The sequence below is a fragment of the Rhipicephalus microplus genome, unplaced genomic scaffold (genome assembly GCF_043290135.1).
Source record: "Rhipicephalus microplus isolate Deutch F79 unplaced genomic scaffold, USDA_Rmic scaffold_49, whole genome shotgun sequence".
In the NCBI taxonomy this organism is placed as follows: domain Eukaryota; kingdom Metazoa; phylum Arthropoda; class Arachnida; order Ixodida; family Ixodidae; genus Rhipicephalus; species Rhipicephalus microplus.
The window spans coordinates 1,297,515-1,322,206 of NW_027464622.1; the positions used below are offsets into that span (position 1 = coordinate 1,297,515).

At 42.1% G+C, this 24,692-nt stretch overlaps 1 protein-coding gene across 2 annotated transcripts in view; it reads right to left on the bottom strand.

Annotated features, from left to right (window-relative positions):
• LOC119161110 (nonsense-mediated mRNA decay factor SMG7) overlaps positions 1-24,692 on the bottom strand; it is a 176,892-nt gene that overhangs the window by 103,657 nt on the left and 48,543 nt on the right. For both annotated transcript variants that reach the window (XM_037413449.2, XM_037413448.2), the window contains exons 8-15: positions 24,505-24,658; positions 23,643-23,731; positions 19,062-19,280; positions 11,203-11,359; positions 6,839-6,912; positions 6,687-6,753; positions 2,583-2,693; positions 1,674-1,810 (exon numbers count right to left, since the gene is read on the bottom strand). In XM_037413449.2, the coding sequence (XP_037269346.2) occupies positions 1,674-1,810; positions 2,583-2,693; positions 6,687-6,753; positions 6,839-6,912; positions 11,203-11,359; positions 19,062-19,280; positions 23,643-23,731; positions 24,505-24,658 (1,008 nt within the window). The remainder of the gene's footprint in view (positions 1-1,673; positions 1,811-2,582; positions 2,694-6,686; positions 6,754-6,838; positions 6,913-11,202; positions 11,360-19,061; positions 19,281-23,642; positions 23,732-24,504; positions 24,659-24,692) is intronic.

Consider the following 24,692-nt stretch of genomic DNA (forward strand, 5'->3'; position numbering starts at 1 on the left):
AAAAGCTTAGCCTTGACTTGATAACAAACCAGATAAGCGCAACAGCGTCAGAAAGAGCCGGCCTGTCGTACTACCGTACGTGCACGACGTCTCACACAGGCTAAAAAAGATTGCTCGAGACGCTAACGTTCTTGTTGTTTTTTCAGCACTGGAAAAATTGCAGAAGCTTTGCACACGGGTCAATACACCTTGCGCGAATTCTGCCGCGTGCTCTGTCGCGCACAGGACATGCTTTGTCCCATGCGCAGTGGGAGTCGTATACGTGATTCCACTGACGTGTGGGTGCGTCTATGTCGGCCAAACCGGCAGGTGCATAAACGACCGCCTGCGAGAACACCGAAACAATGTGTGCAATGTGGTACAAGGGCATCTTGGCATTCATTGCCGAGATTGTGGGTGCACCCCCCTCTTTGATCAGTGCTCTATATTGGCAAGGCACAAGGACCAGCTTACCCGAGAAATTATCGAAGCCGAAAAAATACACGTGCTAGGAGATAAATGCGCAAGCACTTCATCGGTTGCTTTATCACAGGCTGAACGTGATTACCTGGCTGGGCTTTGAGGCATTAGAGGACCTGTCACACGTGTTGTTACTGGTGTGTAGATTAGGCTTGTTTTTTACCTTCATGCTCTGTAATCTTCCTTTTTAGACGTATAAATTCTTGCCACTCTGTGAAATAAAGTTAGTTGGAAGTCAGCGCTCTTTCTGTCTACCCTGTCCTTTTTTCCTTTGTTCGCGCGCTGAAACACCTTGCAAATATGTCTAAGGGTGCCATAACTCATATACAAAACCAATCAAATTAGCACAGTTTTTCAGTTTATGCAGCAATATATTTTACTAATACATTAATATTCCGGCCTATTTCTAGTAGCAGTGTTCGTATGTCTGTGTGTGTCAACGTGTATGAGTCTGACATAAGCAGTCTACATGTGCGACTTCTGACTCGCTCAAAGCATGGCTTTTTTTAAGAGTAAGAGCACTCTTAAAAATTTTTAATTCTTCTGCGATGCACAGGTCTTTATACTTTTAGACATGAACACCACCACATGAAGTACGAACCACGTTTGCCTGTTTGCTATACTCCAACCTGGTGAGGGGCCATGTTAGTGAATTTCCAGATTAATAAATAATCTTGCTTAAAACATTGGCGCTTTTATTGTCCCTTTGTGTGCGTGTTATTTGTGTAACCTGGCGTGCATTGCCATATGCTGTATTAAATAATGGAGCACTACAAACAAGAATTGTGGGAGTAGCCTTATAAGACACCGTATGGTATGGTATGGAAAAACTTTATTTTGATCCGTCAGGGAGTGAACTATCACGTAACTGGCCGCGCCCACGTCAGGACAGATGGGCCTAACCTGTCCGCCATGTCGTCGGCCCGTTGGACTGCCCATAGCTGCGTCCTTAAATTCGTACTGCGTAGTGCAGCATCTGACTTTGACGATGTAACTTTTTCAACCCGTAACGCAGGGCCCCACCAGAGCATATGATCTAAGCTGGCAAAGTCTGAGCAAAGCGCGCCTGTGTTTGACGTCTGAATTTCCAGGTAAATTTTTTAGAAGAGTGCAAGACACCATAGGCCGCAGCAATTATATTGATATCTTACAATGACTTGAACAGTAATCTCAGAACTCGGTTATAGACCAAATTCATGATGCTTTCTACTCACCAGGCCTTCTGGAGTCTCCCTCTGGTTCGATGGACAGCTGCTGTATCTGCTTCATCACTTGGTTGCGCATAGCTTCAGTGTAGTGGCTGGCTATGTACCTTGGTGGTGTCTCCGTTGTCAGCACAACCACATTTTTGCTGTGATGCAAATATTGATAATAATCATGATGTCGCTCGAAAATACAAAACAGACACACAGAATTATACCACAGGTGCTACTAACAACTTTAATGGAAAAGCGATGATGCACAACATAGATACGCTGCTCCAAACGCACAGGCACGAAAATGAAATCCAGCAGGCTACAGGGGGCACTAGGCAAAGATAAAACATCAACAGTACGACTGGAAAAACGCATGTTTTGTGGCAAACAAGACAACAGGCGTCTGACTAACACCGATCACTACCATTTCCCTCAATGAAAAATGCACTTTTTAAAAACTCTTTTGCTGTTCTATCTTTACTCCTACCCAGTGTCTGGACATCGTGAAACCTCGTAGCACATGCGCAGGCTTTGTAATGCGCAGAGATGTGCATTTCTGTCCTTGTTCAAATTATTCACGTGCTTCCTGTCACTGACACAGTGACCAGTTTCCCTTACGTAGCACTTGCCCCATGACCGAGGCATTTCATACACCACCCCAAAGGCACAACACACGGCTTGGCATGTTTTACATGGCAGCCTTTCAAATAAATGGCTGTCCATGATGCCGAGACACAATTGGGGGAGCCTACTGGGAGCAGGGAGACGATGGGTACCCTGTACCTACTAGCAACTTTAAGAAATTTTGGCCAATGTGCGATATATACTATTCAAATTCAATTCTAAATTATTAAACAAAAATCCCTATTTGCTTCGAACCTAAAATTCACTATTAGCACAAGCCCAGTGGCATGTGCTAACACTTACCCGTTCATGACTACTTGGCTCAGCATCTCTGCAAGATCAAGAAGTCTGCTTGCCCTCAAGTCACCGATTTCATTTTTTGTCAGCTTCGGGGAATTTTCAAAGCAGAGGTTGCTGAAAAAGTAACAAGTTTGGTTGCTGGGTGATCACAACAACCAGCTGAGCATTTCCGAGCTTGTTTTCTACAATGTTAATCTATTTTCAACGTGTTGCTCTAAAGCGCAGCACTGCACACAACTGACATACATAAAACACCTGATTCCGGGTTCTTCGATGCAGTTTCTATTTCTTCCTTTCAGAATACGGTTGTCATAACTGAATCTGGAAAACTTGCACTGCTTGAACATAGCATAGAGTTGGAAGGGACCACAAAGCAGCTCTGTACAACACATTCAAGACATGAAAGTTATAAAGTTTTGAGTGGAAAGAACAGTGCTGAACTATTCGAACTATGCTGCCACTCATACTGAATGTTAGCGTGCTGAATGCAAGAACACTGGCATCAAAAGGACCATTCTTGGCGCATAACAACTATGCAAGGCAATGATTAGAAGAAAGCAAATGCAGTCTTTTTTTAGCAGCTGAACATCCACTACATCCAGCACACCGTGAAGGGGGTGAGGGCGATAGCGAAAACTTGTGCAGCCCTGTTGCCTGTAAATATTCCTTTTCCCCTATATAATTACAAGTGAGCAGCAATTTTCTGGCTATTTCTGGCTTCACCTAATAAAAATGTTTTCAAAATAAAAGGTGGTTTATCATTAAAAAGCTGTGCAGTGAATAATGAAGAACACCATAGAAGATGCAATGAAGAGTTTAGGATAAATTTGGCCCCCAATGTCACCTAATGTACCAGCACCAAATTCCCAGTACATCACCCTCGTGCAGTGTCTAGCATCCATGAACTGCCGCATCATGAGCTTGCTCCCGTGCACGAAACACCTCGAAAATGCCAACTCACAATTTTTCTAGGCATGTACAGCCACGGTCAAATCAAATGCAAACAAGACATTGCAAACAGGAACAGGTTCCACAAGTGATAATTTAGGAGTTAAATCTCACACATAATTATGTGGTTGTAAAACACTCTTCGGGCCCGACAGCATGTGTATAACAAAATCCTGTCTACATTAAAGGACGACACACAAATTTTGCACCTCGCTTTTTTTATTATTCTTTGTTGTCATTGTTGTTGCAGCAGGTAGCTTATGACCAACTTATCGCGGCTGAAAACCTTGCTTGCGTGAGTGCGCAACGCTTATTTATTTAAAGACGTTTTTACAGCACCCAGTCTCAGTTTCATGGAACCCACAGCTAAGCTGGAGCGGTTCCGGGGGCAACGCAAACACGCCTGGTCACATGACCACGCAAAACTGTGACGTGGGCACCGCGCTGAAAGCCAGCACACACAAAGCCGCAGGCACAGAGGAGGAAATCGCAGGTAGCGCAAACGCAAGACGTGTGCCAGCAACAAGCCAACACAAACTCACGACGTAGGTTTGTATGCACTCTCGCCGTGGTGATGTCGGCGTTGCGAGAGGCTCTGCATCTCGCTCAGCCACGCTGCATGCACATTAAAGGGAGATGCGGGTCAAAAAACCCAAGTTTTCTATAAAATTATCGATTTTTTTGTTTTCCACTGTTTTGTTAAGATTAATACCTCTACTGTTCTGAAAAATATGTATACACCTATGCCAAGACTCAACTGGAAATGCTTTAAAATTGCATTTAAAGAGCACAAGATGGCTGTTAATTAAAAGACCGAAAGTGTGCAGTCTTCGAGCACCTTGCTACTGATAATGCATCGCCGCTCGTCGATGTTGATCGCATGAGGCAAAGAAACGAGCCTCACTCTTCATATAATGACGGTTTCCTGTGCTGCTGCAGCGCAAGAAATAATAAAAATAAGTGCTCTTTTGCGGGTTTTTAGAGCGTCACGACTGGCTTTTAAATCACGTGTTACAGATCGGAGACCACCATTGGCTGCTACACACCTGTGTGTGCTGTGAAGCCTACTTGCAGGGTCCACGTTTCGTCAAGCAGTGCAGCTGAACACCGCTTCTACTGAGTGTTTACCGCAATTATGGATGAAGAAAGATATAGCTCGTGCTGTCAACGTGAAAGACGCTGTGGCGGCGCATTCTGCAGGAATGGGCTACGAGCAGCTGGCCCCATTCGCGGCAACTTTGTTTATAAAAATCATAATGCATCATAAGTCATTCACAGCCATTAGCTGAAAAGTCCGTAATGCAGCAATGAATGCCACCTGCGCCAATCTTGCAAGGTTGAGGAAGCTCACAGTTAGGAAAGTTGGCAGGGATGACACTGCCGTTATGTACTACAGTACATGGCACAAACGCGGCCACACGAGCCACAATAGCATCAGCCCTCCAGTGTCAGCATCAGCAGTCCAGTGTCAAGAGACACAATGTGTCCCTTGACTCTGAACTTTGTTTAGTTTTCGATGCCCTGTCGAACTTCTGCCAGCTTGCAATCGGCACAAGGCTGCCCTGCCAGATGGAGAGAAAGTTCGACAAGCACTTCAAGGCCTTGTCTGTGAATGAACTGTCTGTGACTTATGGTGCTGGTGCACTATAGTGGCAGTGGCCACAATAAAGATTGTTCTTTCTTTTTTTTTTTGTATGTGTGTCAAAATTTCATCACATTTAATGACAACTTGCATAAATAAACATTCAATTTTAACTCTAAAGCTCGTTTTTCGCAAAACACAAATTTTGCAATTTTTTTCGATGTGCCCCTCCTTTTTCGGGTACTTCTGATGCTCGAATCTACAAAAAATTTCGCTCAAATTTTTGCCAAAGTATGAGAAATGCAGTCATCTTGTCTAAATTTCAATATTTTTGTTGTATAATAAAAAGTCTGTAAACCTTTACTAGGGCAGGAGAAATAAGGACTTGCCACGTTAGAATTTTTCACGTCTATTAGATATTTTGTATGCACTTCCTAATTAATTTTCAGCATTCTACACTTTATTTGAAATATTATGAACTATCAATGGTAAAAAATTGTGGATAGAGAGATGGGGGGGAAAGGCTTAAGGCTTTCAGTTTGTCATGTTGCAGAACTAAAGATATGCAACTTTCATAAAAACCAGTAATATATTTAAAATCAGCATAAAGCAGCTCAACTTTCATTGCTCTAGGGTGACTATTAAAAAAAGAATTGTCTTAGAGTAGCATGTAATATAAGTTATAGGTCTACAACCGAAAGTCTGGCTGGTTGATGGTTCATGCTTTGGATGTAAAAACAGGGCAAAAATAGAGACAAGGACTGAAGAAGAGCGCCCTGTCCTCTCTTCTTCAGTCCATGTCTCTATTTTTGTAGTTTTTACATCAAAAGCATGTTCTAGGTCAGCTTGTGCACATATTCGAATGATACGAATATTCAAGCAAATATTACAGTATTCGAATTTGCTTTGAGATGAACAAATAGATGCATATTAGCTGGCACAGAGTCCCTGTGAAGTTGGTTCACACTCTGTTTGATGAAAAAAAAAAATTGCACAGGCCTTGTTTCAATTTTTAAAATATATAGTGCAGATTAGTTAGGTCGTGACAAATATACCTATTTTTTATTTTATGTGATATATACAGGTCGTCCCAATTATCACGCAGCATGATTAAAAGAAAAGAGAAACGGCATTATGCCAAGCAAAGCTAGTGCATATTGTTCCCCGTGTACTGTAGTAGCCGCTACTAATTTTTAATGACAATTAAATAATTACTCATAATTATACTTGTAACTCAAGAAGACCTCGCCTAATTGTTAAAATGTCAATGAGGCAGATGTGTGCATTTGAAACAACCTCTGTCTGTGCTACTTTCAACAATTTACTAATTGCATGCTCATTTTTTCCTGTTAATAAAAAAAAGCCCACCACGGCACAAGTAAGCAGTACAAGTAACATCCCTTATAACTTCCTCGGCTTCATAATCTCGTTTTCATTAAAGTTGTGTGAAACAAAGAAATGAGCCCTCTAAGTTCCCTTCTTTCACTGAAGTTTTCAGCATCGTAACCTAACAATTTTCGTAACAACTTCTGATAGTAAGCCCAGATCCCCACCTCAAAACAATATCAAAGCCACACCTGTGAGCCTCCTGCAGTGGTGTGAAGCACTGCACATCCCAATCTTCTGGCAAAGGAATTGTGGAAACTGCAATTGTTGAAAGCAAAGTTGATCACACAAAATACAGCCTACGACAGCAGCATCAAGAATGCTCCGAATCCATACCACTCACATTTCTCTTTTGGAAACTCAGCAGGAAGCACAGCGAGCAACCCATTGAGCAGCTTGCAGAACCCATGCCAGACCCTTCAAATAAATAAGTGCCGATGAGTACGCAATGCCTTTTAAAGGAATAACTGATTAAAAAATAGTTACATAACTACTTAACAAATTAACTATATAGTTTAATGTTCCATAATTGCACAGTGAATTACAGATTAATTTTTGGCCACCTGGGGTTCTTCCAACAGCACCCCAAGGTGGACCAGCGCTTTTGAATTCGGCCCTCTATAGAATATGGCCAATAGTCAGGATCAAACATAACATATTAGCAACACAAAACAACTATTAATGAAATGTTCAATTTTTTATAATGCTATTAGGTTTTCAGGGACATCTATTTGCTACATCCGGAGCAAAATATTCCAAGATAACTGCAGTCACCATCCTTCAGTTGAACCTCGACAAACATGGGAATGCAGGATTACCAGGTGAGTTTAGCTGTGAAGAGACAGAAGAAAATCACACAAATGCACTGTTCTCTTTTGGGGGCAGTTTCGGGGACAAGGCACTTAGAATGCGGGCAGGCTAATAGTTAAAACACGGCATAACAAAACTTGATTTCATGAAGTTCCCTATTTAATGAAGAAATTTTCATTTTCAGGCATGCAACTACATGATTAAATGTCATTAACCCATACAAACAACGCTAACTTGGAAAATAACCCAATTTAACTAACTTTCTCCTGAAGTAAAAAAGTAAACATTGGAGCAATTTCAGTAGAATTTTTACAGATAGGTTTTCCAAAGTGCACGCTCCAGCACTATTACAATGAAACATCTTGCCACTCTAACTACACTCATTGCTAGACTGTGTACACCATGCTAATGCAAGGAACAATGTACTGAGTGGTCGGTGCAACCCTTCAGTATTAAATTGAGGTATGGGCCGCAGTAGTTTTGGTCACAGTAACACTATAGTGGTTGCTTTATTACATATTTTGTGGTTTATGTGACAGATGGCACTGATCATCTCATTGTTGCTTTATTACTCTACCTGCTTGCACAATAACTACATTAGTTCTCCTCGTCTTAGCATAATGATGGCCTGTCATAGCGTGATGCGACCAATGTAGCTGTCCTGCATGCCTGTATATAAAGCCTTTCATTCATTTATAGGAGCCCTAGGGCCGCACTGGCAGAGTTTTCACACTCACAGTCAAGGGTTAGCACAACATACAAAGTCAGTGCAGTTTTTGGGTGCCGCTATGGTACAATTTCAGATTCTGGAAAAATTAAAAATTGGTCCTCAATTTCAGAAACTTCCTGATTTAGTCAAATAATTCAAGAATAGCCATCACTTCGCATTGCATTTTACCTGCCTAAGGTTGTGTTTTGGCATTTTAGTTGACAGTACTAGTAAGCTCTTGACAGTACAGAAGGCTCTTGAGGCCTAGAGGCGTCCGTATTCTCAGATCAAACCAGTACTGGCAAGTGTAGTGCGCCACACACAACTTTATGCAGACTTTATAATGCCATACTTACTCATGTAAGGTCCACAGTTTTAATAATTTCTTTGCAAGGTGCGGGCATTATGGCTACTCACCGAAGCTCCGAATTGCACTCTGGGCGTTGGTTGTGCAGAAAAATGACATCACTGGCACCAACTATGAACACATTCACTCAATCACTCACATGACATCCACGGCCCCTAATGCAATGAGCTTCCTTCAATGGTGTCCTCCCTAAACTTGCAGTCTCCCATGCTGCCCAAACTTGAACATTTCTGTCATCTCAACACAAAACAACAAGTTGGATGTCTGAAATTTTTGCAATGATGACCTGTTTATCTGCCTAAAAGATTGTCCAAGTATTCAGCCATCCTTGCAATCTCAGTTCCAAGTGAGGGGGCCTTTTCCACAGGCTCAAGTGTTGTAAGGGCTCATAAAGAATGCTTACCATTTTTAACCACATCAAGCATATATTTTTCTATGTGATAATTTGATTTGCAATCAGTGCATTACAAAAAGTCTCTCCAACTTGCTACAGACTAGTGCAATGCAAATTTCACTAAATCTAAAAAGAGTAATAAAAGGTAATGTTACTTCCTGTTTTGCAATTTTTTAGTACTACATACATATTTAACATTGCAAGAAAGTTCATTACTTTACTTGTATTAAAGTCGTGCTCGAAATTTCAATATTTACACGCCCCTGATAATAACTACTTCGGACCCAGATGAAGCCTCCCGACACAGAGCTGAAATAAACAGACGCAATAGAACCACACCTAAAAACTATGAAGCTCAGTTTTTCAAATATATAAGCAACTACATAGTAGAACCAATCAACAATGAATGTAGAAACCTAAACTTCCTTGAACAGCCAGAGCGCTCCGGCAATCTTTGCAGTTTGAAGTAGCATGCCAGGATTTCTCAGCAATTTGGCCGCTTGCAAGATCACACTACTATGTGCAGTTGAAAAGATGTTTCATGCCAGCAGCAATAGCTTTGAATAAAATTGGCCCAGGCTTTTCCCTGTTCTAAGCTTAAATACATACACACAAAATCCCAAGAAAGTAAGTGAACAAGAGGAGGTTGTACACCACCACAGAGCACTGCAATTTTCATGCTGATGTGTACTTTGCTCTTGAGTTGCTTTTTCTCCCTCTCCCATTCCTGTTTTACTTAATCAAAACTAAGTTTACTGTAATGTTATTATACAACAATGACTTCCATATTTAGTGTAAAAAATCAATACAGTAAAACCTTGTTAATTCAAAGTCACCAGGACGGCAAAAGATATTTGAATTAAGTAGGTAAATGGGTTTTAGAATTAACGAAACATGCAAAAAGTGGGATGCTAAGAACTTTGAATTATTAAAAGTAGTCAGCGGCAGCCTAGTTTGCTGTGCCAGCTAGTTTGTGGCTCCATGGATTGTGTTTTCCGGGAATATCTGTTCCCAATTTTGCCACAAACACAAAAGAAAATGGAGCACCACAGGAAAAAAAAAAGCATGCTTCACTGCAACATAGAGATGGCACGTGGGCAGCCTGTCACCTGCATCTCACGGCATCAGCGCGTCATGATGCAACCATTCGTTTATTCTTTCTGGTAAAATAAGAACTTAACAATCAACAGTTTGATAGAATTAGTGATGTGTTTTTGACTGGAAAACATGATTACTAAGTTTTCGAACTGAGTTTTTGGAGTAGGTTTTGCAGGCAAGAACTCCGCCAGCAGTGCAAGGTGGTGAAAACATATTTATTTATTTATTTACATGAAATTTTCTGCGGAGAAGCTCCGAGTAGTCGGACATACTTGGCTTGCGGTGGGGGGGCCCTTAGTCCAGGGCTCCGCTTGCAGCAGCCGCTCTGCGGGCCCGGTTGCAAGTGCGCTAGTTGCTGGAGCCACCACTAATCGGAGGTTCGCGTACATCACGAATTCCGTCAGACTGTCCTTTAGTAATTGTTTTACTATTTCCAGAAAGAATGCGCTAACGTGGCAAGAAAAAATTAGACATGCTGCATGCGTGTCACTGCTGTATTGCAGCAAAGCATGTCTTTTTTTCCACAGGCACACATTGTCACTAAAAACAAAGCAACCTTTTGTTTCCTGGTGGCAGCAAGGTTGGGATGGTTCACCAGTCACACATTAGTATTGCCACCCTGCATTGCTTTTTGGCTCCCAAGGGCTGTCGTTTACACATATTTGGGACGAAATCAGCACGAAAAATCATCGCACGACACAGTGTTTTCAAATTAACTAGGCTGGCACTAACCACCGGTTAGAATTACCTATCTGTTCAAACTTGGGAGCTCCAATTAATGAGGTTTTCCTGTATAAGGAAATGATAAGCAGCAATGATGTAATAGCTTTCTTAACTTTATGCCTGCCCTTTTATAGCTATACATAACCCTTTTAGATGTCACTTCCCATTTGCAGTGAAAAGGATTATTTTCTACAATATGCCCCTTAAATAGGCTTAGCAAAGCATATACTACTCTGCTGAATATTTTTGTATTAACTTTATCCTTACTCACAATGTTATGCAACAAACTTTTATTTCAAGATAAAAAGTGGAGAATTCAGCTATAAATACAAGATAAAAAGTGGAGAAATTTGGCTGTAAATACAAATTTGTCTGCATCTATAATATGCTCGGAGAAAAAAAATGCGTCTACAATGTACAAAGTTGGTAGGCCGTCAAATTTTGCGAAGCGTTTTACTCTTGCTACCTTCACCAGCTCCAACACAACTTGAAGCTGCAGAGAAAAACTACCCGCCTTCAATCATTGAATGCCATGAAAGTAGCTTCACTCCTGTTTTTGGCTGTCACAGTGCAAGGGCAGCTGAGAGGTAAAAAAAAGGCACTTACTGTGGCTTTCGAATGAAAGGCTCACTGCATAGCAGCTCCTGTTTGTGCAGGAGCCAATCAAGAACCAGCTTTACCACAGGCACACTGCCACAGTCGCGCATATCTCGAGGGTCCTGGAGCGCATGCATGGGCAGCAGGAAAGCATGCAACATGCTTGCTGCAAGATACGAAAATACATACTTCAGTGAAGAAAACAAAAAACAGAAGCTTGATGTGAAAAAAATAATTAAAAAAGCACTGCTAGAGTAAAACAATGATGCCAACGTAAGTTCATAAGAACTATATTACAGAAGGACTTTTTGTTGGGCTAGTTGGTGCACGTTTTGGTGCACATTTAACAGAAAGAATAAGGTGCAAACAAGACGAACACCAGAAGTGACATGAACGAACGCCTACTAACATCATTAAACCATGGTGATCTACCGTATTTACTTGCGTAATCCTCGCACTCGCATAATTCTCACACCTCCCCCCTCGCCAAACAAAAATACGATTTTTTTTTGTGAGTAATTATTGCACCCCCTAAAATTGCCGCAGTATTGTCGTCTGCTCGTTCCAGCCACTGAGGATGATAGCAAAAACTATCTGGCACCATCTCTTAAGCATCAAGCATACTATCATTGCACAAAGCCTCAATCCAATCCAAGCCAAGCCAAATTTGCAAGTGCACGTTGCAGCATATTTTATACGTTGTGTACGTAATGTAGTTACTAGGCACTTGTGAATATTCGAATGCTCCGATTATTCGAATGAATAGTACAGTATTTTAATTTGCTTTGATTCGAATTCAAATTATTGAAAATTTCGAAGTATTCGTAATGAACAAATCGGTGAATAATAATTCACGTGCACCCGCCTATAAAAAAATCATTTCACTACAGTGTAGGTGTGCTAAACAGTGAAAACACCACTACAGGGGAAATCCACCCTGCCGGGAAGCTTTCTTCAAATTTAATGGGGCTTCCTGCAACACTATTTTTGAGCATGGTCAGAAAACGCTGTCTATGGGTAGTCAAGGCTAACGAGAAAACGCAAGCCAAATGTTATAGAACAGCACGTGGCCTGCAATTCACAATAAATCTCAAAGTCAGCTAAAAGAAGTCACAGCTTTGCCGCAAAAGTGAAGCAATGAACGTGATAGCAACAAATTGGAAGGTCACGCGCAGAATGGCAAACAGATCGGAACATGCCCCGCGTTTCCCATGGCCAAATGACGCACGAAACCTATTCACAGGTACAGATGAATGCAAATAAGCATCTCAGTTGTTACTTCGCTGTGTCTGAAAAGTGTGTCCTTTTTGCAAAGGGATACGACTGTGCAGAGATTGCAGTGACCTTTGTGCGCCTGGTAACTACAACAGATTCGTTGCAGTGAAAATCCGAAGCCAGCCAAGACGTACGATCCTCCCCACCGCGAGATAAGGGTGCAAGAGTGAGCACAAACCCACATCCTCTCCGCGGGACAAAGTACGTGCGGGAGATGAGAGCACGCATGGTGACAATGTGGCAACGCGCGCTCTTTGCGCCATCTTGCTGGTAATGCTGCAAACACGATAGTTCCCCCCCCCCCCCCCCCCCGAGATGCCCATCATGAGCAGTGAGTGGTAGATATAAATAGCGTGCCGTTTAAACGTTGAAGGACGAGCTCCTCGGTGGCTCAGTGGTTAACGCCTTGCACTCATGTCTCAGGGGCCCCACGTTCGATTCCGCCCGCCGGGGCCTTTTTCTGCATTATTTTTCTTTCTTGCATTTTCATATATATATATATATAAATATATATAAATATATATATATATATATATATATATATATATATATATATATATATATATATACGTATACATATACGGTGAGTGACAGCGACGCCTATGCTGGCAGCAAAATCCAGTCGAGAGTGTCCATATAATTGCTATCGCAATAAAATTGCTCTCTTCTCTTGGCAAATGATGCCACAAGCTCAAAAATCACTTGATCACTTGTCAAAGTCATTGTATTAGCCATGGACTGATTATAGCATGGCACGCTCGGTTGTTTTTGGGGCCACCAATTATCCACACGTACGTGCGCATTTGCACTGAAAAGCCGCGTATTCAACGAAAAAAAGAAAGAGAGAATACAATTTTGTCAGGATGAGAAGAGAGAATACAATTGCAGTGTACAACGAATCTTTGCAACTCCGCTCGTACTGGACAAATTAAAACAAAAAATGTTTGCGGCGGTGAATTCGTGTCGTGAGGCAATAAGTTTCTTTAGTGAATCTATTTCATGGCTACTTGAAAAAGTGTTGCATAGCCCCTTTAAATGAACCTATTACCCTCAAATCAATTCCTTATTTTATTAAGCTTAAAAGCTTGTTATGACAGCTTATATGCTCTATTTATAATAAATTTTAAAGTGTTACGTAATTTAAATGTTATCACTCGCATCCTACCGAAAGTAAAATCCTGCTACTACTCAAAGTTATTTAGACTTTCTTTGAACAAAAAAAAAAGGCATTTGCATAGAGGCTCTATTTAAATGAAAAAAATATTGTGCAAGTTAGTTAGGTCATGATAAATATGCCCATTTTTCTTTATATGTCATATATAATATTCGAAATCGATTCCAAATTATCCGACCAAAATCAATATTTGCTTCGAACCCAAATTCGCTATTCGCACAAGCCTAGTTGTTACGCTATGGGGCGATATGGAAGCTACACGACTGCTTTCAAATTGAAAGTGATTGATCAGGAGGAGGTAAAACTTTATTAGACCAAGGGATTTGGGCACTTACGTCCCAGGGTCCCCGCACGACCCCACTGCGCTATGCGTTCATGAGTTCATACACTAAACAACGGCATCAGGGCCGTCGGTAGGCCCTTCTGAGCTGACAAGTTTTGTGCTCTCTACTGGCAACGGCAGCTCAAAGCCAACACAACGTTGGGCCTTCCATGTGCCTATGACTGGGATGGATGGTAAACTTTATTTCATCAAAAGGCAACTGCGGGCGATTTCATATTAAATGGCCATCAGCCCAAGGTTGCATCGTACGTTAACCTTTTTCAGGCTCCCGTTTAGTGACGAACTCTAACGTAAGGCAAACAATCTCCACAAGCTTTGCGTACGGTATACTAATTTTATAATATTTACTTGCAGCTTTTGTGTCTCAAATACATCTTGGCGTGTGTTGAACCTGTGGTTTTATTGTTGAGGTTCGTCTCAATTAGTACTTCTCAAAGCTTGCATTTAGTTGTGACGTGAGAATGCTGATTTGCGGCCACTTCACTTTTTTTTTCGCTCTGTACGTTTTCATAGAAAATTTTCCCTGCGCAATTTTCGCACCTCCCAACTTTTCATTGGTTTTCTATGAAAATAGGTGCAAGCATTATGCGAGTAAATACGGTATATGAATTATATTAAACCATGGTGACAAGTTATGTGAATTTCTAGTGCGGACAAAAAAAATTAGCATACAATAAAAAGAATATGTTCCTTTAATGTAACATTCATACATACTGATAGGAAACCAACATGTAATGAAGCCAAAAAAAGTAGGCTTGTGCAAATAGCGAACTTTAGCTTCAAAGCAAATAGTGATTTCGTTCAAATCGAAGAGAATTCGAATAGTATATATTACATGTTATTTAAGATAAATGGACATGATATTTATGATGACCCATCTAACCTACACAATATTCTTTAAAATTGAAACAAGGCCTATGCGAATGCTATTTTTTTTGGTTCGATGGAAGCGGGAATCACTAGAACAATATCAGGGTTTGAAGGCTAGTGATGGCCTGAAAAATTGTTACTTTTTTTGTTTACTATATTTAGAGCATCTAATCCTGTTTAACAAGCTTTGAAACTTACAAAATGATGAATGAATGTGAGGGAAATATGCTCATTTAACCTTAAATAAGGCCTTGTAACACTGCGGATTTAACCAGGGTAGGTGTTTTCACAGCTTAGCACTTCCGCTGCAATTAAACCACATTTACAGGAGGTTACATGCGAACTAATATATACTTGAACACATGTTTTCCCGTCTTAGCATTTCTCCCCTGCAGTGAAACCACCTTTACAAAGAGTTGCATACGGATAACCTAATATACTTATTTGTTCATTTTGGTAGTTTGAAATTTTCAATTATTTAAATTTTAATCAAAGCAAATTTGAATACTGTAATATTCATTTATTTATTTGAAGCATTCAAATAATTTTACAAGCCAAAAGAACAGCAATGTTTTTCTAGTTTTCACTAGTAATAAGGGATTTTACTAATCTGCAAGTGCATTTCTCTGCTATGCAGTTTGCCCTACTAATAGCAGTTAGCTTCTTGCTAAAAGCAATGAATTCGAGCACAGCTTGCATTGTTCTACGACATGAAAAATGCTGACTCGGCTGGCTTGATATAGGAAGCCAAAGCAACGTGTGGTGGTGCTCCGACTCCGGACAGGCAGCACCATCTTTGGTAGAAAAGTAGAAATTGGGGATGTAGATGGCGCGTTTTCCCTTCGCTCCAATGCGCTGCTGCTCGCTTACGTGCTCGTGCAGAGAGCGCGCGCTGCGTTTGAGTCACCTCACAAGCCTGCAGTGCGGCTTCACAAAGATCTAAGACCTCTGAGCTAGACAAGCACTTCCGAGAAGCGAATCGAACAAAAGGAGTAAAGCTCGTTAATCAAGTTCATGATGCGGAGCAGACGACGGAAGACGAGGGTGCCCGAGTCACTGCAAAATGCATTTCTCGGGTCCTCCAAGATAATACCGTGTACAAAGCTACGTGATAATACCGTGTACGAAGTATGCCTCAAGGTAAGTGTCATTCTGCCAACATGAAGCCAGGTACTCTATTGATGTGCTGTGTTGACGTTTATGGAAAGCATATAATTGTTGTTTTGATGTGGTATCTAGCAGTAGCAGCCGTGTACTGTCATGTGCAAACGTTTGCAGTGGGTTGAAAAAATAAATAAAAACTAAAGGTATAGGGCCATGGCATTAAAATGTCCGAGATGTTTTAGAGTCATATACTCAGTGCCGTGCATGACCCGCTGACGCCGCCACAAAGCAGCAAGCTAAGTTTAACCACAGCGATGATGATTGATTGATTGATTTGTGGGGTTTAACGTCCCAAAACCACCATATGATTATGAGAGACGCTGTAGTGGAGGCCTCCGGAAATTTAGACCACCTGGGGTTCTTTAACGTGCACCCAAATCTGAGCACACGGGCCTACAACATTTCCGCCTCCATCGGAAATGCAGCCGCCGCAGCCGGGAATCGAACCCGCGACCTGCGGGTCAGCAGCCGAGTACCTTAGCCACTAGACCACCGCGGCGGGGAAGTTTAACCACAGCGAGTCAAGTTGAAGTGCTTGCTTTTTTTTTCCCCAGCTTTTGTGTCATGCTGGCTTTATCTTTCGTGAATGCGGCTGTGACTAGATGGGAAACTGATACAGCTTTACACATGGAGAGCGTCCCTTGGTGTTTCCTGCATTGTTGTGGCAGCCCACAACACAACACTCCTGACCACGGCGACGCTTCCGTGGGGCCGCTTCTTCCATCGCGGAAAGGCAACTTTGCACAGCGAGCATCTAGTTCTAGCGCGCCAAGCTGACGGCACGGCGCCAAAGTTCCACACACCGACTGCAGAACACGTTGCGTGCGGGTCGCACACGCTCCCGTTTCGGCAAAACACACTCACTCGCCTGGGACCTCTCCCGCGCCTTTTCTCAAGTGTTCCGGAGCTCGCCGCCAGGGCCAGGCGCGGCATTGTCATTACTCCGCAAACTTGAGCTTCGGTTCCTTATAGACACGGATGATAGACAAGCCCCAGCACGTGCAACTAGGACCTCGTTTCCAGTTGAAGCACCACCTACACCGCCATTAGTAGGGCTAATATGCATCGTAGAAAAGCCCACTTGCCGATTAAAAAAGTCTCCTAGCTGTAGTTGCCAATTCACGGACTGCTAATAACAGATAGTGTCGAACCCAGTCACCTTTATGTTATCTCACAGTTCATTTTCATAAATAAGGTTGATACTTATTTGTGCCTGTCACACAGAGATTGATAACATGCATACATTGCAAAACTGCAACAGTTGTGGAGGAAAACAATGTGGCTGCTATTTCAAGCTGGTTCGTGGATGACCTGCTACTTTAGTGGTGCATAATCTTGAAAAAGCCATAAGCGCCCCTACAACCCTCCCCCTGTTCCCTTAGTGAAAGCACCCTTACAACCCCTAGCAGCATCAACACGAAAGGTGTTGGCACCCCTCCAAGCGCAATCTTCCATGCTCAAATAATTTACCCATTCTATCCCCCTCCTAACTCAGTGGTCACAAATCAACTGCACCATGCACTACCATGGCATCTCAGATCGGAAATGTGTGTTACCAAGAAGTTTGCATGTTAAAGAAGAGAGTGGTACTGACCAGGACTGGCAGAAGGAAAGAATAACACACAATGAAAAACAAGCCCTGTATATATTTTCTGTAATTCGCCATCATCGTCAGCCTGACTACGCCCTCTGCAGAAGAAAAGCCTCTGCCATATTCCGCAAGTCAACTCTGTCCTGTGCTTGCTGCTGCCACTTTATACCTGCCAACTTCCTAATCTCATCTGCCCACTTAACTTTCTGTCTCCCCTTTACCCGCTTGCCTCCTTTTGAAATACAGTCTGTGATCCTTAATGACCAGCGGTTATATAGCCTTTGCGCTGCGTGCCCTGCCCTTGACCATATCTTCTTCTTGATTTTGACTATGATGTCCTTAAGATCCGTTTGTTCTCTGAAACACTTTGCTCTCTTCTTGTCTCTTGAGGTTACATCTATCATTTTCCTGTCTATCGCTCGCTGCGTAGTCCTCAACTTAATTTGAAACCTCTTTGTAATTCTCCAAGTTTCTGCTCTGTAGGTAAGTACTGGTAATATGCAGCTGTTATATATCTTCCTCTTAAGGGATAGTCGCCATCTACCATTCATGATTTAAGAATGCTTGATGAATGTGCTCCACCCCATTCTTATTCTCCTAATTACTTCAATCTGGTGGTTCAGCTCCGTGGTTACTACTCGCCCTAAGTAATTTTTGTAATTAAATAGTACCAAATCTTAAGCTTCTGCTTTGCCTATAAAGGCATCATTGATGCATCCAGATGGCAAGCAGTAATTTTGCCAGGGCACTTTATTGCTTATTTAGATTACCAAAAGATCACTGAGACTCCAGTAAAACAAAGCTGTCTTTTACGTATACTTCGAAAATGTGTCATTAGATGAAATGCAAAGTTTACCACGCCATAGAAAGTGCCTTCAGATGCCCGACTCTGTCGCCAAGTTGAAAAGTATGATTAAACTGACACATTATTCGATCCAAGATGTACATGTGCTATTTGCGCTAGAAAAAAAGCGATGAATGATGGTGTGACTTTTTCAAATTTTTATTCAGGTAGTGCCACTTATTTGCTTGTAGAAAAAAAGTGAGGGAGCATGTGAAAAGGAGTATACTCACACTCCTGAATTTTAACATGATTTCCGCCCAACTACAGAAGAATTGACAGAGCAATCTGCCTTTCGCATGTTTGAAGTGCACCTGCACCGCATCCTAGTGGTGAGCACCGGAAACATTCTGTGCAGCTAAGGCGGTTCGTGGAGCAGATGACGCACACTTTGGAATGTGCATGTGACCTGCAGGAAGGTCAACTGACGAAGTCAGCGTGACACAAGCCAGCTGACGGACAACCAGCTGGACTTTTTCAAGTGTTCAGCACATAAAGAATGAACTCCCTCCTCAAGAAGTGGTTCAATAAACAATTCTCCAGTTTCCAAATTCAGTGACTTCCTGGCAAAGCGAGCAGCACAGCTTTTAGTGAACACAGTGGCACACACCGACTAGGTCGAGTAGGAGGTGCTGGGCAGTCTTGCGTGGCGGGCCAGCTGTGCTGCTAGGGTCCGTTGGGCTGGGTGCCCGTGCTCTGCAGTGCTGCTGGCTGAACATGCAGATGGCCACCATCTGCAGCAGCTGCCATGTGTCCAGCTTCTCCACCATCACCAGTGCTGGAAGGCTGCTCGTCAGAGAGGCCAGCACAGCTTCGGCTCGGCTTATTTCTGCACAAGACAGGCAATGCATCTCATGTACAAACTCGAGAACAAGTTTCATAGTTTCAGTTTCTTGTTTCTCAGCATACATACAAATATACACATACTTAGTTTTATGAAAGCTGATTGCCTTTATAGCACTAAATACTTTGCTGTCAGAAAGAACAAATAGTTAGACATATAATCGAATGCATAACTTAATTATTATAATGTTATGTTCTTAGAATGCTGCATATTTTAACATAATTATATCTGGGGTTCAAAGTCCCAAAACCCCAATATGATTATAAGAGATGCTGTAGGGGAGGACACCATCTGGTGTATTTTCGCTTGCACTGACATCGCACAGTACATGAGCCTCTACTATTTCACCTTCATCAAAATGCGACCACCACGGCCAGGATCCAATCCATAGCCTAAATACTTTCACATGAATACCCACAATTTCAAATAATTGCGAATAGATATGCTCAAATATCCAGTATTTGCATAAAGCATGGATATTTCGATTTACTGCCTCAGCACAGAAATTGAAATTACTGTAGGCACACGTCGTGAAAAGGTTAAATTACGCACCTGCGTTAATGTGAAATTGTCTACGTGCACACAATCACGTACGATATAACTGACAGACAGACCTCTAAACTAAACAATGTGCGCATTCAGACTGGATGTTATTATTTTGAGGAGCTTTGAAAATAAGGCAGGAGATGCACCGGCTATTTTCACCTAGGGAGGTGACAACAACTCTAGGGCATATTGACCAGAAGTTCTCTTAGTTGTAGCACTGATGCTGCCAGAACACTTCTTGCTGTTCCATACAACTTGGATGGTCACATTTTAAAGTGGCTTCCTTCCTTTGTACAGCATTAGTGTATCAGCTATAATGAAATGCAGCACATTGGAGCAATCGTAGCAGTATTGCCATCAGTGAGCATGTCATAAAAAATATCACACTAAATCAAACAACTATGAGCATCAAGATATACTACGACAATAATAATAACATTAGGTAGTCTCAAAACCACAATATAATTACAAGGCATGCTGTAGTGCAGGGCTCCGGAAATACGGACTATTGGGTGTCCAGATATATTAAAGGGACTCTGCAGCTCTTTCCCAGGAAACCATTGAATCAGTTCCTAAAAAGAGTATTTCTTCAAGAATCAAGAGCTGCAAAAATTTTCAAAATTGATGAAGTACTATAGTATAGTTCCAGAAATTTCTTGCATGCGTCAGCCAGTTTCTCTCATTTAGCCCCAGCAGGTGCACTGAAAGCTACACAAGGGAGTTGTTGACAAGGGCACAAGAAGCCACTACCGGTCATCAGCACGCATCGTGACCTTGAACATTTCATTTCTTCTTCTTCTTCATTGAATGCACTGCTTACATTCAGTGTTTGTGAGAGCGCCAGTGTAATTCTATACTGTGTGTGTGGAGTGTGGGCACGTCCCAACATTTTGCGGCAACTATGTAGTTCACAATGCTCGAATCAGTCAATAGCTGAGTACTTTGTGTCAACAATGTGGTGATCTCGGATTATGGCATCAAATCAGATTATATGGCATCAACGAGCGATTTACAGTTGACTATATATTTAATTGAAAATTCCACACAGCATGCCGCGCTGTAATGTTTGGCTCGCATGTTCTCAGGAGCCTCAACTACCGGCTGTACATCTGGGGGAGGGAGTAGCTGATGCGTGCTGCCGTACTGCATACCTGTGACATTGGTGTTTTAGGTTGTCATACTTGCATACGTATACTGTAAAACCTCGTTAATTTGAAATCTGTTATTTCAAAATACAACTTAATTCAAAGGCTTTCTGCGGTCCCGTACTTTGCAATATAAGTTTGAGTGGATAATTTGTAGCAGTTGTCAGCATTAGTCCGGTTAATTCACAAACTTAGAGTGCCAAGTGCAGATTCCCACTCCCGATTTCCTTGCAAATCCGCTGAAACTGCGGCCCTCAAGAGCCACAAGGCAGTGCGATATAGTGATACTAATGAGTGACAGATAAAACACCCAAGCCACGCTCCTGCCAGTGCAAAGAAAAAAAAAAAGGGGGGGGGGGGGGGTCTTGGAATCGATTTAAATGTGCATCTGTGGAAAATAAGACATGCTTCACTACACTACAGAGGTGACACGCAGGCAGCACGTCGCGTGCCTGCAGCACCATCAGCGCACCATGATTTACCAACTCTTTATAGGAATATAAGGAACTTAACAAACACCAGTTGGATGTGATTCGCGATGTATGCGAACTTCCGATTGGCGGTTGCTCTAAAAATTTGCACACTTGCACTGCTGGCAGAGTTCCTGCCTGTAACGCCTACTTCGAAAACTTCAATGATCAAGTTTTTCAGCCAAAACAGACAGAAAATTCTGTCACACTGGCCGTTACTGAATGCTTTATTTTACTAGAAAGAATGGGCAAATGGTCGCATCATGATGCGCTGACACTGCGAGGAGCATGTGATATGCTGCCTGTGTGCCACAACTGTATTGCAGAAAAGCACAGCTTCTTTTCTGCAGGCGCACATTTTAGCTAGCCGATCACGACTTTTTTTTTTTTTTTTTTTGCTGGCAGCAGTGGTGCCCGCGGTTCACCTATGTTTGTGGCCGAATTAGGCCCAGGTATTGCTGGAAAACATAACCCCTGGAGCTGCGAACTAGACAGCACAGCAAAAAACCCCTTATAATTACTTCCAATAATTCAATGCTCCTTGCATCCCACTTTTTCTGTTTCATTAATTCAAAACCCACTAAATTAATCAAAGATTTTTCACAGTCCCATCGACTTCAAATTAACAAGGTTTTACAGTATATGCATTATTTTGATAATGAATTCAGTCGGATGTTTGTGCCCGTCTGTGCTTCATCTGTTTAAAAAATTGTGTGCAAGAAGTAGGTTATCATGGAGTAAAGATACTGATAGGCAGTGTTTTCTGACCATGCTGAAAAAGTGTTGCTGGGCCTCTTTAACCCTTTGAGGTTTTTCGCCATATATGAACAGGGGCAGTTTACCATCTCGCAAAGTTTCTCGAAATGGTTTCAGGCCTCCGTTAAAATTTCACGCCATGACAACGATGCGTGCTCACTAGGTAGTGCTGCCACTTCCTAGGACTTGCAAGAATTGTTTAAAATTTGAATGTGGTACCTTTGCATGGAGATAAACAGAATTGATTTTTAGCTACACGATACTCTGCAGTATGTGGCAACACCATGGTTTCATTTCGCTAGGCGTGTGATACTTAATTTTTACTTTTATTAAGTTCTTTTCATTTAGGATGCTGTTAGTTATGCAAGAACTTTTACCAAGACAATAAGGGCTCTTAAGCAGATGCAATCAGTTCATGTAGTAGGCTGAAATAAGGTGAGCATGCAAGCCTACAGTGTTTTAACGACGTTATAGATTGATGAGGACATGTACTTATTAAAGCTTATGCCACTACAATCATCTCGAGATCATGATTTGGTAATGATGCTGTTTGATGCTTGCGCAATGGTGGGGCATAAACAGCACACTCATATGTGGCATGACAGGGAGAATCACGCTGCAAAAATTAGATTAGTAGACCATTAGAATACACAGCACTTAATGAAGACACAAACACTTCATGTGAAAACAAGAACGTGTGATAATTGAAACAGCTGACGTCCTTGTTCTCCCCTCAAGTGTTCTTGTGTCAAGTTCTGTGTATTCTAATGGATCCGTACCAACAAGCTCACCTCAATACCCTCTTAAATTAGTAAAATTAACTTTTTTTACACATGGAATCGGTTATGAACACCTTCAGTAACAGGCTTCAAATTGCATTAAGATGTGCACCTGACTGAGTGCCAAGCACATTGTCTTGCCACAGCACCATTAAGGGCATGTATACGTCCTACCCGCAAAGCCCCAACGCACGTGCCGGGACACCTGCGGCACCCAAGCAAAGGGTGAAAGAGCATCGCCGATTCGCTCATTTTCCCCCCGCTCTGGTGCGGCAGGAGTCCCAACACGTGTGTTGCGGCTGTGTGGGTAGCACCTATATAGGCCCTATGCTGCTCATAAATGGCAACATGTCTTGTATGAAGGCATGCAAAACTATTATGAATATTACTAATGTTATTCTAGGAAGGCATTGAGTGCAGCAAGTTGCCCCAAATTCCAAATTTTCAGTTTGCATGAGCACTTCATTATACAGTACTTGCAGAAACACTAACATAATATATACTAGTATGTATGTAGAGAAGTCTGACCCACACATACACGAAGTGAAGGCCCTTAAGTAGACATTGACAAAGACAATTGTGCTCATGCACACCACAGTTTAGATATCCATGTCTAAATGAATAAGCAAAAAAAGCATATGCGGGTATTACCTGTGTGAAGATATATGTGTGCATGAAACTGAAGAAATGCTGTAGTGTACTCATACGGTGACATTTTCGTCTTGCCAATGGATGTAACACTGTAAAACAAAGTACAAGTCTTGATCAGGACAAACTTGAGTTGTGAAGATATGCCTTGACCAGTAGTGTCACCAAATGGTTACCACTACAATACAGCTACTGTCACAAGTCTTCCTTAAGGCGACCAATGCATGCCTGACATAAGAGGCAGAAAACGCAAGTTATGACTACAAGCTTTGATCACCAAGGAGACTGGCTATTTCAACAGAAAGGCATAGATGCATAAGCACTGACTTCAAATGGTGCTCGCAGTATGTCGTAGCAATGTGCCCGGTCTTTGCACAGTTCAACAGGCAAAATATGTGGGTATGTTTCTATTTGTTCCACCTACAGACAAATATGTAGTCTATGAATGCAGACACATGGACTTTTTGAAAAGCCTTGTTTATGTTTATTTCTTTTTCCTAAAAGTAAAGATATCACGGAAATCCCATGCACCATGAGATTAGGTGCAACCGAAGTTTTTGCGACTAGCCTGCTAAAGTGGCCAGCTGAGCACTGCTACATCATGCCCAGGCTGTCTCCACTCCACTGCTGCGACCTGAAAGTGCCACTAGTTGTGCCAACCAATCCACACACATTACTTTTATCTCCCCTTTACCCTTCAGAAAGCCACCCTCTTCTTTGAGGTCAAATCCCATTACTGAACACAACACCTAAGCTACGAGACAGCATTAAAAAAGCTTTGCTTTTCGTAGTGGAGCACGGTCACTGACAAAGATCAACATCCACCTGACGCAAAGAAAGCTTTGGTTTTTGATTGCTCACTCACCTGTCAGACACCATTTTTGAGTAAAGCTTGGAAAGGTTTGTGGCAGCTGCTGGGAAAGGGTGCAGCAGTGCAAGACTGCGCACGTGAAAAAACACTGCAGAGAGTTTCTCCCCACTAGCTGCTTCCAAAAGGGCAAGCTGGTTGTAAGGATGCCCTGGAAAGACAAGGCAAGGCCCATTAATAAAATA